Genomic DNA, 14,246 nt, shown 5'->3' with positions numbered 1-14,246 from the left:
AGAAGCCAATACATTTACCATAAGAAGAGTGAAAGAATAAATTATGGTCTTATGTAATTTAAATGAACGCTGGCTTGTTCATTAACTGATATGACTAATCTAGGTAATCACAACTCCCTTAATGTCAAATTAGAGATATACAACAGAAAACAGTTCATGTGCTACATGGCACTTAATCTATAGTTGGTATTTGAAGTTTGATAAGTAATAGTTTTTATTATAAATTTTTTAAGTTGACCAAAATAAGGTCCCTGTCACAAATGCGTCCAGCAGGGATTAACTTACTGATCAAGAGAAAAGTCACAAGGGATCAATACTCTGGTAAACCTCACGAATTATTCTGATTTTAAAAGTAATTTCTCTGAAAGAAAAATAATCCTAATCCCAATCCTAACATTAATCTCTGCTCAGAATTTCCTTTCAGATCGACAGCAATTCCCTAAGGCTATCTATGGCTACCTTCTTCATTCACGACTACCACACATGCCCATTGAGAGAGTTAATTATGCTTTAGTTGCAACAGCAACGAATACATCACAAAAATAAAGAAGTAGGGAAAGAACACAAAACAAACAATAGAAAAAATAAATCAGGTAATTTTTGCTTTACCTCATGGCATGGACAATGCTCACATTTATTATTTCTGGTTCTCCTCTTCCTTAACACAGGGAAGAATTACGCTACCCCACTCCCTTGAGATAGGTAAGGCCTGACACTTGTGTTGGACAATAAAACATGAATGGGCATAATCCGTGTTACAAAGAAGTAGAATGGGTTTAATTCAGAGCCAGTGAGTGAGTGACTGGCGTGTTCTCTCACCCTCATGAGATCGCAAAAACTTATGTTGATATGAAGATAACACAAGACTGAAGCTGCCTGAAACGCCACGTCGCCACATGGACGGAGAGAGGGCAGCTACCCTAGAGAGCCATACAGGCCCAAAGTGGGCTCTGGGTGACCAGACAGAATATGCTTTAGTGCCAAGTAACGGAGGTTTTGGTATTGCTCCTTACTGCAGCATAATCTAACCCACACTTACTGGTACACTCAGTTAAATCCATCCTTTCATGTGTAGCCTGTCTCTACGCCCATCCATCATTTAATCAATACTTATTATCTATTATGTGCCCTGCCTTCTTCCAGGTGTTTGGACCACATCAGGAAACCAAAACCACAAAGATCCCTTTCTTCAGGAAGGTTAAATTTTAGCTGGAGGAGAGAGACAAAAAGTACAAAGCATAACAAATACATTTTATAGCATATGGGAAGATAAGAAGTCCTAATGAGAAAAGAAAAGTTATATAAAGTAAAGATCAGGAATTCTAGGGATGGTAGAGGAGTGGAGGTCAGGTTCAGTATTAGAGGATCTCAGTTTCCTACTTTATAACAGCCACTCTACCTAGAGAACATTGAGGAACAAGGAGAAAATGTGCCTTAAAACTGCTTGTAAATTATACAATGCTATATACATATTCCTTCTTACTGCTGTTGCTATCTCATAGCAGTAGAGGATTCCTCTGGGTCATTATTATAAGAAATAAGGGTAGTATGAGGATTTTACTAAAAATCATATATTTGGAATACATAAAAATTATTCTGTGTATTCTCCTGTATTTGTAAATATTCAAAGGTAAAGATACTTGATCCCTTAGCAAGTTGCCTCTGGGTCAGAACATCTGCTGAACAGAGACTTTAGAGGAAGTTAAGAAAGAAGTGTAACAAAAGTATATTCTGTATTTTGTGACGTGAGAAAAATATACCCTGACTGCCATGTTCCTATTTCACAGGTTTTGGTCCAATTGTAGTTTTCAGTTTAGAAGAGCCACTTCCTCAGTAATATTAGCCAAAGTTACCGGTAGACATAATGGCTGTGAAGAAAGACCTCAATATCCAAGAGGTATTTTCCTGTTTATTTCTTAATCTAGGAGCATCAAGAGCAGTCAAGCCCAGGAGAGAGGGCAAACTCTGCTCTCATATGTGAGTTCCTAGGCAATGTACAGAACAGAAGAAGGTAACTGCAGATGGAAATAAAAACAACAAATAAGACAACATTAATAGAGTAGGAGAACATGCCACGAGGTACTGATATGGTGAAAAAATCAGTTTTGTTGGGAGAGTAAGCCAGGAGTAGGAAGCCACAGACCCACTCACTATCTTCTAGCCACAGTCCATTTACCACTCTGTGCCTCAGTTCTTGTGACTCTAGAAGGGGAATAACCCATACCCACAGTTCCCATATCTCGGGAAGGGTCTTAGGGAACGGAATGACTTACAAATTGTACAGAGCCACCATGCATGTTATTACCCACCCCCAGAAACACAGAAAACACTGTAAATGACGAATTTATGATTGATCAACTGACCTAACAGCCAAGCAGCAAGTCAGGACAATGTCTAAAAGTAGGCAGAAAAGGGGGAATTTGTCTTTAAATAAATGGAACAGCATGAAAATATTGTAGGGGAGCCTGGGTGGCTCAGATGGTTAAGCATCTGCCTTTATTAGAAGCTCAGGTCACGATCTCAGGGTCCTGGGATCAATCCCCGTGTCGGGCTCCCTGCTCAGTGGGGAGTCTGTTCTTCTTCTCCCTCTGTCCACCCCCCCAGCTCATGCTCATGCTCTCTCTCAAAATTAATAAATAAAATCTTTAAAAAAAAAGAAAGAAAAAAAGCATTGTAAACACAGACCAGTGTTTTCCAAATTGCAGGTCATTACAAATTAATGAGTTGTAAAATCAGTTTAGTGGGTTGCAACTAGCATTACTTTCAGGAAAATAAAATAGAGCAGACAACATAGTTGTAATGTTAAAACACCATTACATGAAACTTTTGCTTTAATTATATATGGTTACGTTCCTGTGGGGTCACAATGTTGCTGGGGTCATTGTGAAGAAATTTAAAAGCCACTTACCTAGACTGTCAAGAAGTTTGAGTTAAGGGAGAGAGATGTGTCCTCATTTAAATTTTAAGAAATAGACATATACATACATATATACACATATATGTATATATATCATACATATATGTATGATATATATACATACATATATATATATAACAGATTTTCTAACACCTATAACATTTATAAGGTTGACAATATAAAAAAAATGGTAAGATTCACAGGGTTATATATAATTCTACAATTAGTCTCCCTAGCAACACCCTCCGTCCAAATCAATACGAAAGCACTAAATGAAGATCGGACTTAACATAAATTCATGTACAAAAAGAGGAAGGGGACAAAAACACAGGAACTGTCTAGATCATAGAGTATAGGCAGCAACGAACTTTCTGTTCTATGGGCTAATGAGTTCATACGGTATCTCTGCTCAGCTTTGGGTAGCATATCCTGAGAGACACTCAAAGACAAAGGGGGGCAACCACCGGACACAGAAGAACCTGAAAACAGCAGACTACACTGGGCATGATTATCCTGAAGAAGACAAAAGAGGCTCATGGCTTCAGTCTTCATAGCACGTCATGTTGTTCTCCCACCATAGCCTTGCAGAAGCTCGCCACCGCACTTGGAATGAAATGTGAACTTTTCCCACATCTGGCTAAGACTCTTCCTTCACCCCGCTCCAGCAAACTTTCTACAGACAGAGCTTATCCTGAGTCGGCCTCTTTGTGTAAACTGCTCTTCCATCAGCCCGAGACATTGTTCCCTGTGTAGCTGGTTCTTCTCCATCCTGATCTCAGTTCAAACATCACCACCTCCTCGCAGAGGCCTTATCTGACCATGTCCCTTCTAACATAATTCTCCTCCTAGGCATGCTCTGTCACATGGCTAACAAATAAAAAATACAAAGACATACGATGATTATCTATTCCTTCCCCCCATAAGATCAGATCTATGAAGACGACTGGTCTCGTTGAGGCTTGTTCCTGGTCCCTAGAATAGCACATGCATAAGAAAGGTATTAAAACTGTCTTTTAAATGATTCAATTCAGGTATTTTAACAGAATAATAAACAGTACATGAATTCCTTCTCCTTTTCCCCCTCTTCCTTTTTCTACATCTTCACCACCAACACCAGCGTCATGTCCACCTAATCAACTTAACTGCACATTACGGTGAACGAAAACACCTTTATGTTCATGTATTATTAGAGATAATTGTCTTATTATAGATTAGGGCACAACATAGAATAGTTATTATCCACACTTCTATTTTTATAAATTGGAAATTGAAAAGTTAGAAAGTTAATAAATAGCTTGATCAAAGTCCTACAGAACAATGGACATGTAAATCCAAATGTCCTCCATTCTCTCCAAAACATCATGCTATTTCTCATATTCAGAACAAAGCAAGAGGAAAAACACGGCTGGCACATAATGAGGGAGGGCTGTGCAGTCAATGGCAACAATGAAAAGTTACGGAGGACATCAAACTCTACAGGACCCGAACTACTCAGCTAAGGACTTTGCATGATATCCTTTAGGGAACAGGGAACCATCAAGGATTTGGGGGAAAGTGACATAATCAGATGACCTCTTTTAGGAAGATAACTCTGCTGGGAATATATATAGTTGATTTTTTAAAAAACACTAGAAACAAGAGAATATTTTCCTAGTTTAAACATAAAGCCACTATGGATTAAGAGGGAATAGAAAAGAGAAAGATTGTGATTCTCTGTATGTGGTGGGAGCAGGGAGGAAGTAGAAGAAAAAGTGAAGGCCTCTGAGATTTTTTTTTTTTTTTCAATTCTGAGGATTTGAACGTGGTTTGAACATCCAGGAACATCAGATTCTGTATTTGTAATTTTTAAGCTTGTTTTCAAGAAATTATCCTATTCCTTATTGACATACTTTTAATTAAGAAAAATGGTTCTGGAAACACTACAAAATGTGACCACCTGTACAATTTATTTGCTACAGAAAATGTGAGAGAACTATAGATTTTACTGCATGTTGATTTGATCACGAAATGAAATAATACAAATAAGTGATGCAAAATGAATAGACAACTGAAAGATTCAAAGGCTTGCCAATCTTTTAAGGACTGTTAAAAATACAAAAATTTTGGAAGTGTGGGTTCCTATTAATGAATCAAAATAAGTAGAAACAGTATCCTTTATTTCACTTCTGAATAATAATATATATCTTGGAAAAAAGAAAATGTAAGTGTATAACTGTAACAAGATGTTTTAAAATCCTATTAATTTTTGCCTTTTTGAATTAAACTCCTAAAAACATCTTTACACAGTTGAATGAAATTGGGCTCCAAGATCAACTTCATTTAACGTAAACTGTATGAACTACATATAGATCTCACTTATTTGTAGTTTCATTAAAATTTAGACCTGCTTTAGGGATAAATCATGCCCTAGAGATATTATCCTCAGTAAAATCAGAAAACAAATCAACACAGAATAAAATCTATAATTTTATCATATTTTCTACAAGCAAAATTAATTCGTATAGGTGCCACATTTTCAATTGCTTTTTGTAACCAACTCTTAGAAGTAATCTTACCAATTTGCTCTTAAAAATAAAAATACATGACAATAACATATGAGGGCAATAATTTAAAAGTAACAAAAGTCAACAAACTAAGTCTGTGTCAGGATTTATGTCCTTGTTATTTTATATTCTTTATTAGCAGAGAATTTTTCCTGATCCTTCTAAATAGGTTTTTTACTGGGTCCACCTCGCCATGGTAGGCCAGATTTCAACCTTTAATTCTTGATGTTCACTACACTTTGCTTACTGAACGTTAGTTTCAGACATCAAAATCTACTTTGCAGAGAAGACAAGCAGGAAAAAAAGAAATTTTCTTATTTTAAGAATATTTTTTTCTCGGGGCGCCTGGGTGGCTCAGATGGTTAAGCATCTGCCTTCAGCCCAGGTCATGATCCCAGGGTCCTGGGATCGAGCCCCACATCTGGCTCCTGGCTCAGCAGGGAGTCTGCTTCTCCCTCTCCCCCTGTCTCTCCCCCTGTCATGTTATCTCTCTGTCTCAAATGAATAAATAAAATCTTTAAAAAAAATAATAATATTTTTTTCTCAAAATAATATGGGAAAAAATACTTGCGAAAGAAATTCTTTTTCTACCGATTCATTCATCAAAGAAAGTGTCTCGTTGCTACTTCCTCACTGGCTATACTACAGGTAGTATCTTAGAATGTTTTGTAATTATGTGTATCCCCCTTTATTTTATGTACATACACATATACTTACATATATACATAAAACTACATAACCCTACATAAACTGATTTAGATAAAACCTTATGTTATAGAATTTCTTAATGAATTTACTCTCTGTATCACGTAATTTGGACTAACGCATCACCTAAACTTGAAGATGCATGTTTGTCAACCCTGTTTAGAACTTTCATACGAGGCAGTGGCAGGCAAGCTAAAGAAGTCCATTTGCAAAACTGTTAAGATCTTAGTTTCATTTGCTGGATCCTTAGAGTCAGGTGACTACAGTATGCTCAGAGTGACAGTCTGCAAAGCAGCATTTAAAAAATACACATGTGTGCATGAGCATGGGTATGTGCAGGTGTGTGTGTGTGTGTGCGCGCGCGCACGCGTGTGTGTCTGTAAGTGTAACTTAGCATTTCTAGGTAAACAAGTGACAGAATGCTGTTAAGACATTCAGGTGAGTAACAAAGTGAAAACATGTTACTTTTACTGTGAGACATGACACTGACATAATAGTCTACATTTTCTTCATAGAAATCTTCTATTATCTGCATTGTAAGAGTTGTAATTTCCAAATAAATCTTGTGAAAAGCTACTAAAATTTATGCATTTCTCATAGAATTTCATATCAAATCCTCTTAACTAGAAAAATGTGTAATGCTTCCTAAAAATAAATGTAAAGTGAAAGGGAATAAGACAGTATTACTCGATATTACTCGACATCACTTGAAACTTTATTTTCTTAAAATATTTGACAAAATTAAAACTCTGCGAAAAGGGTAAAGTATTATCTTTCTACCACTCTTTAACCCAGGATCCCATATTTTGTCATTCAGCAAACAGTGTTCGGGTACCTAACTTATGTGTCAGATACTGTTCTAGACATAAAAAAATTAAATGACAGGTTCAAGGCTACACAGAGTCTTACTAACAAAGCTGGAAAAACTTTAAAAAGTCTAGTCGACTAATCCAGATGCTCGTTTCACTGCTGCACTATTTAGTGTAACTCACTTATTCTTCATCAGGCCATTTTAAAGTTTTTTATTTCACATTTAAACACAGTTTTACCAAAAAATTTAATGGTTTTCAATGAAATTATGACACCAAAGATGGGGCACTATTAAATTAAAGTCAACTTATTTTTATCTTAATTCTTATTTTATTCTGGTTGTCACCATTTTATCTAAGTTTTATTTTTACAAGAACAAAATGTGATGTGAAGAGTTTTAAGAGAAGCTCTGTCACTCTCTTCAGGTTATTTGATTAAAAAATTATTTCTTTCTAGTAATTTCCATTGTTTCTAAAGTGGACAACTTTCTTTCCATTGTTAATATAATGTTGTAAAAGCTACATTCAGTTTTATTTTAGATATAAGGGACACTGCTGTATTATTAGTTCTAGAATGTAAACTGCAGATATCTTCTATATAATTTAGGAGAATATTTTCCTCATTAGTTATAGACTGTCTTTAGGTTTTCCCCTCTGCAGTAATCACAACTACACGTATCAGTTTAATAAATCAACATTTACAAATTACTATGGTATTTTTAAATAGGTGAAGTCCTCTTTCAAGATATGGTTTAATCATCATATTATCTCCATATTATCTCAATATTGTTAAATGAAGAATGAAAGGAATGCTCCACGGCAACTGTTAAAACCAAGTTTGTTTATTAGCATTTTTTTTTAACCAAATGTCTACCTGGGGTCAAATTAACAGAAGTATCCAACTGTCATGTGAATGGACACATTATGTCTAATACAGAGTTACAGGGATCTACTCAGGGTCTGATGATTTTAAAAATAGTCGTATTTAGAATGTAAGAGCTGGCATATAATTAGTACATCCCTTATGTTGTTTTTCACCACACACACACACACACACACACACACACACATGCAGGCACATGATAACTGAATGAAATTATACTGTGTCTCTTACCTAAAGAATGTGCAGCTGTGGTTTTGGAGCTGAAAAACCGACCAAGCCCAAGATCTCCAAGTTTGACCACTCCAGTGGCTGTAATGAACACATTAGCGGGTTTTATATCTGTGAACAGATGAAGGAATCAGGTGAAAGATGATGTCAGCTTAGGTATTTTCAAGGGATTAAAATACTTTTCATGGCAGAATTTAAAATCTATCTTAAAAATGAAAGAAAGTCAGTTTGAATTTTGACCCAATTGCTTTATTTTGAATAATTTTGATATATCTTCATTATTTCTGAGTTCTCAGTCCCCTAACAGAGAAATAATCATCAATGCAGCATGATGGAAACTGCTACTAATTTTCATTTAAAATTCATTTTCAAATAAACTTTTGTGGAATTCAAAGCACAAAATAAATTTATGTCTGTTTTATATCAATATTAAATATCTTATTAAACACTGATATATTGATACATTTACATAAAATATAAAATCATAACTCTATTATGAACATAATTATTTATTTAGATGATCTCAGAAATCATAATTGCTTAAAAAACCGTATTGAAATTTTTCACACCCCAAAATCAGAGGATCAATTCCTAAGTGAGGTCATCTTTACATGCCCTGCCCAACTATTGGACTGACAATCAAGAATATATTAAGAGCTAATGTTAAAAATTAAGAAACGAAGTGGCCCTAATATACACTGTTTCTTTGAAAGAGGAATCTTCCTTATGCATAGTCAACTGCTTTCCTGCATCTTTTCTTAAGTTACCAACATAATCAGTAAGATGCTCAGAAGAGGCAAGCCGAATGATAACTAATTCTCATTCTTATTTAAAACAAGTAGGGCTTTACTTAAAGGTTTTTCATCCTAGTAAATGCTAATTTGGAAATAAATTAGCAGAGAAAGCATGATACTATGCCATGACTAGAAGGTTTTTATTCTTAAATTGCCTAATAACTTGCACCATTTTAAACAACATTAGAAAGTATTTGTGATTTTTATCCTACCTCTATGCATGACTCGTCGAGAATGCATGTGTTCCAACGCACTGCAGAGTTGAACAAAGTACTTCCAAACAGTCCTTTCAGGAATTAGCCTCTTTTGTTTCTTAAAATGCTTTTTAAAAAATTAAAAATTAGAATTATTAGGAATTAAAATATCTTAAGACTAGATTCTGACATGCAAAATGCCTTAAGTCAGAAAAACACTTTTATCTATCTATCGCCAACTAAAAAGCGTACGATTTCCCACAGCGAGATGATTCCAAGAATTTTACCTGACATATTAGCTTAAATTTCTCACTATTATTTCTCAAGTTAGCACAGGCCATTTAATGCTACATCTCTGTGATGTCCAATATTTCAAAAAGTTAGCATCTATGTAAAATAATTTCCTATCCTAAAAGGATGATGTCAAATTTCATTTTACGAAAACCGAGAATAAAATAGTCTGGAAACCTGAAGGTAATTATGGTCGTTAAAAGACAATTCTTCTCCTGACAGAAGGTTTCACTATAGAATTCCTTTTAAATATTGAACCACCTTGGTGATTTGAAATATCAGTTAATTTATTAAAAATTAAAGAGATTTATGTAAAAAGTTTTCATGAATATTTCTATTGCACATTAGAAGTCAAACCTGTACTTTGGGTGGGTGAAACCAAACTTCATGGAAGAAAAGCATTATAGAAAGGTCCAAGCAAAAAGCTGAGCACCAACAAACTAGCTGGGAAAGAGTGGCCATCGTGCATAAGAAAGCAATCACAAAAAGAACTGCAAAAACAGAGGTAATATATTTATGCCCATTTTCCTACATTAAATTTGCTAGAAGAATATACTTCCTTCAAGAACAAAGTTCTTAGTTTCCTAAAATTCATTAAGATTTATTATATAAAAATTATTTGTCTAAAACAAAAATGCAACCGGTTTCTTATTTAACAATATTTATAAATGACCAACATGAAATACTACATTTAAACAGGTTTTTGTGGCATTTTCTGATAATTTTAACTTTTTACATATACAAATAGTTATTAACAGATATCAACATTTAAATATCTACTATAGTGCATTTTATCTGGAAATGTTTTTAGAAATTCAACTGATTTGATTTGTTACTGAAAATGGAGAAACTATAATTCGGGTAACTCCAAAACAAGTTTCTCTGTCAATTTTTTATCCCTGTGACCATCTGAGGGCAGGCTGAAAGGAAAAACAACGCAGGGAAATCTGCTGATATCCCTATTTCATACTTAGCAAAAGATTATACCTACTGTCACATATGTACTCAAATACCAAAAGGATAAACGTTTAAGGAAAAGCCAATAACTTTAGGTTAACATTTCTTATAACACATACTACGGAAATGAACTTAATAATTTCAATGGCTATTAACATCAGTAGCAAAAAGCAAATAACAATTAGATGACCAGGTAATTAAAAAGCAAATCAGGGTATTATTAAAATGCTGAAAACCTCCTATATCATGTTTCAATATTAAGTATTTTTAATTGCAGACTATGTCAACATCACTTTTCATTCTAAGGGGGCCATGCTGCAAAATCAGTTCGATAGATATAATTTTCTTTCAGATTTGGAATGAGTCCAAATAAAGCCTGTCTATGTGCTCTCCCTGATGCTGGATTAGCATATCAGAAGACTGTTTGATGTCAACAGGAATATGGGGACCAGGTTTCTTTTCATTCAAAAATAAATATACTGCATCATGTAAGCATCAGACCATGAAAGAAAAATTTTATGCTTTAATATAGATTCTGAAATCATAATTATGATTAATTTGGCAGCTTACTTTTAAGGTCTCATTATTTAAAAAAATAAATCATATATATGAATTGAAATGAAATTTCAATGAATGAATGAAAAATGAAAAATGAGGGCCAGAATGAAAAAATGGCCCTCAAAATGCACATTAGGGACAATGTTATCAGACCAAGACAGTCTGATCATTTTCATGTTTTTATATTCTTTGAGCCTGTCTCTTTGAACAACAAATTAAAGATGAAGACAATAAATTGACATCAATATAATGCTACCTAGACAGAATGACCTGGCAAAAACATAAGTGTCCAAATTAATAACAGGTTTCTGAAGAATAATTTTATGAACTTGATTTGATCATAAAAGAAATCAAGGGCAGTTTCATCATGTCATTGGTATCTCACAATATGTTTTATCTGTTTCACCACATGCAGTTTTCTACCACTTCTTAAGTGTAGGGTTTTTTTGGGTTTTGATTTTTTTGTTTTTACAAAACCAATACTTATGATGAGAAAAGCATGTCTGTTCTGATGGTGGCACTGTTGGCCATCTCTTAAAGAGAGGATGAACAAAAAAAAAGGCAATGAAAATCTGAATTCTTTTTACTACTGGTAAAATTTATATTACCATTACAGGACAGAAACTTTCATAATGCTAAAGTATTAAAAAAAAAAAGGATCTTCTCTTGAGATGTGTTCTAATATACACATATCTGTTAATTCTTTAGTCAAATAGCATTACTGTTAAAAAATCCTGCTCTTCTCTAAAAAAGACAGCCCTATATTACTATTTGGCACTAGATTAAAATCTAATGCCAACATACAGAAATTAAAAATGCACAAATATTTGTCATGCAATAAGTTTTTAATAAAGCAAGAAATAATGTAGCCAAATTTTTTAAAGGTCTCAATAAACATTTATGTGAAAAGGAAGATTGTACAATATGGCACTTTACTATATTTATGTTATGAAACAGAATTTCAAGTTTTTTTTTACCTGAAAATAAAATATCTAAAAATTTATAAAGAGGCAGAAATTGGCACTCAGGTATACCTGATCACTTGGAAACTTCTATTTAGTCTTTTTTTTAAAAAACCAGGCTAGTCTTTTCACTCTGCAAAGCTTCAAATTCTGTTTATTCTAAAAACCTATTTACTAACACTGAACATTATTCAAATTCAAGAAACAGATGTATCAAAAAGCTAGTCAACGTACATATAAAACATGAGAATATATTACATCCTCACTTATGTGTAAAGAGATTACCAGCGCTTCTCTTAGGTGAAATTCAGCATACCTGGTAAAATATATTCACACTGCCACTTAAGCGATGTATATACATATATGTTAATATAAAAGAGGACAGCTAAGGCAAGCTGCTTCCATTTGAAGATGCTGGAAAATAGTCACACCTTTAAAAAAAAATCATCTAACACCCTTCTCCAAATTAAATACCCAAGACCAAATCCAATTATATAGTGGACAACTGAATATGTAAGGACCATTTTTTGGACTGAACTGGATCACCTGGTTCCTGCACTCTAGACCATCACTCCAAATGGAACATATGCATTACTTATTTCTAAGTTTTGCAATTCTAATGTTCCTACTCAAGAAATTTTGGGAAAAGCTTCAATGATATTACCTATAATAAACTCATCCACGGAGAAAACACAGAAAATTATATTCTTGTTTTACTAAAAAAAATAATCTCCATGGTATATCAAAATTTTTAAGTCCACAGTTTGGAATGTTATTCTTTAAAGAAGAAAGTTTCAGACAAAACATCTAGAACAACCAGGGCTGGTTTCATGAGCATGCAAGCTGTGTAGTCATGCAGGGCACTGTATTTAGTTTAATGCTCTGTTGTTGCCATCCTGAAATTCTTAACTATTTTACAATGAAGGACCCACAATTATATAGCTGCTCCTGGGAACAATATGCACAGAATCTTTTAGAAATGTACTGCTGCAGTTAAAACAAAAACAAAAAGGTATGCAAGGCATTCCTGCAGAAGAGTAGGAAAAAAGATAATTAAATAATGAGAAATAATGAAGTAACAAGAGAGCTAGAACTACAAGCACCAGCTCCATCTCTTCCAAGTATCCAACAAGAAGAAGTAAATAATTTATGCTAAATATAAGGATATATTTCCTGCTTAGGAATGTTGTCAGATGTTTAACGTGCCACTAACATAATCTGTTATTATCACCTTTTATAAAGACCTGATTACGAGCCTTGACATAACTGGCTGTGTTACCTTGAGCATGCCACTTAACCTTGGCAGGCCTCAATTTCCTCTCCTATATTGAACAGAGTCTGGAGATGAGCTATAAGGTCCCCAATGCCTCTAAAATAGAATCTATGGTTCTACAATCTCAGGTACAAATAAAACTTAAAGAAATGCCTGCTTGGCACATTTTCACACATAAAAATAATGCTACTTTACTGGTACATCCTATTCTTTAAACCTCCAGTTAATAAAGACAAAGCAAATAATAATAATAATAGTAATACCTCAGAGATCCCCATAGGTCCAGTTAATACTATAAATGATCTTCACATGAGATGACAGGTAGTTAGAGAAACTTGCAATAGGTCAAACATTTACCATCAGAAGGGATGTTATGTTCCCAAACATATCTCTGTAATTATAATGCATTTTCATAAGACTACATTTTTGCAGTGGTTGTTTCAAAGAAATTCAATGCACAGCGACTAGGTGATCGAAAGGAGAGGATGCTTCTGAAAGCGTAAGTGATGGTTCTAAGTGCGATTTGTATTATATATTAATCTTTCTGCAGAAACATCTTTCCTCTGAAGGTATAAGGAAGTCTCAACAGACTAAACCGCACAAATACTTGCTATACATAATTCTGAGAATTACATAAATGGGTAAAATAGTTGTGTCTCCATTAGAATTTTGGTTTGTAATACTAATTTGCAGCATGTGAATATTTTCACTCTTGGCACTCTGAATAAAATTCAGCAATCTGAAGTCACTCTAGAAGGTGTGAAGTGGAATGGGACTGGCAGCCATGAGACCACTGAAAATACTTATCACCGGCATCTGAGTTTATCTACTTTGATAACATATTTCCCATGCAAGCTCCCTTGTCTTTTTCCTTTTGTGTAATGTCGGAAAACCCACTAAGAGTATTCAGCTGTTTCTAGATTATAATTTAATAGAATATCAATATAATCTATTCATTCTCCCATATCAAAATTGTATGGGTTATTAAGGAAGCTGAAATATGTTTCATCTTAGGGTAGAAAGGGTAAAGACTTTTCTCTGAGCAATTAAGCCTTGGGGGGAAAAAAATCCTTGAGTTATGTAACAAACAAGAAAAATAAGCTCCTATAAAGTCACAATGTTTTTCCCCCAA

The 14,246-nt window shown here is 34.2% G+C and overlaps 1 protein-coding gene across 2 annotated transcripts in view; it reads right to left on the bottom strand.

Annotated features, from left to right (window-relative positions):
- The window catches only part of NEK7 (NIMA related kinase 7), a 154,742-nt gene that overhangs the window by 32,603 nt on the left and 107,893 nt on the right, over positions 1 to 14,246 (bottom strand). For both annotated transcript variants that reach the window (XM_040636413.1, XM_040636414.1), the window contains exons 6-7: positions 9,092 to 9,200; positions 8,089 to 8,196 (exon numbers count right to left, since the gene is read on the bottom strand). In XM_040636413.1, coding sequence (XP_040492347.1) covers positions 8,089 to 8,196; positions 9,092 to 9,200 — 217 coding nt within the window. The remainder of the gene's footprint in view (positions 1 to 8,088; positions 8,197 to 9,091; positions 9,201 to 14,246) is intronic.

This window comes from Ursus maritimus, unplaced genomic scaffold, assembly GCF_017311325.1.
Source record: "Ursus maritimus isolate PB19 unplaced genomic scaffold, ASM1731132v1 scaffold_2, whole genome shotgun sequence".
Classification (NCBI taxonomy): Eukaryota; Metazoa; Chordata; class Mammalia; order Carnivora; family Ursidae; genus Ursus; species Ursus maritimus.
This window is presented reverse-complemented; position numbering and strand designations above follow the sequence as displayed.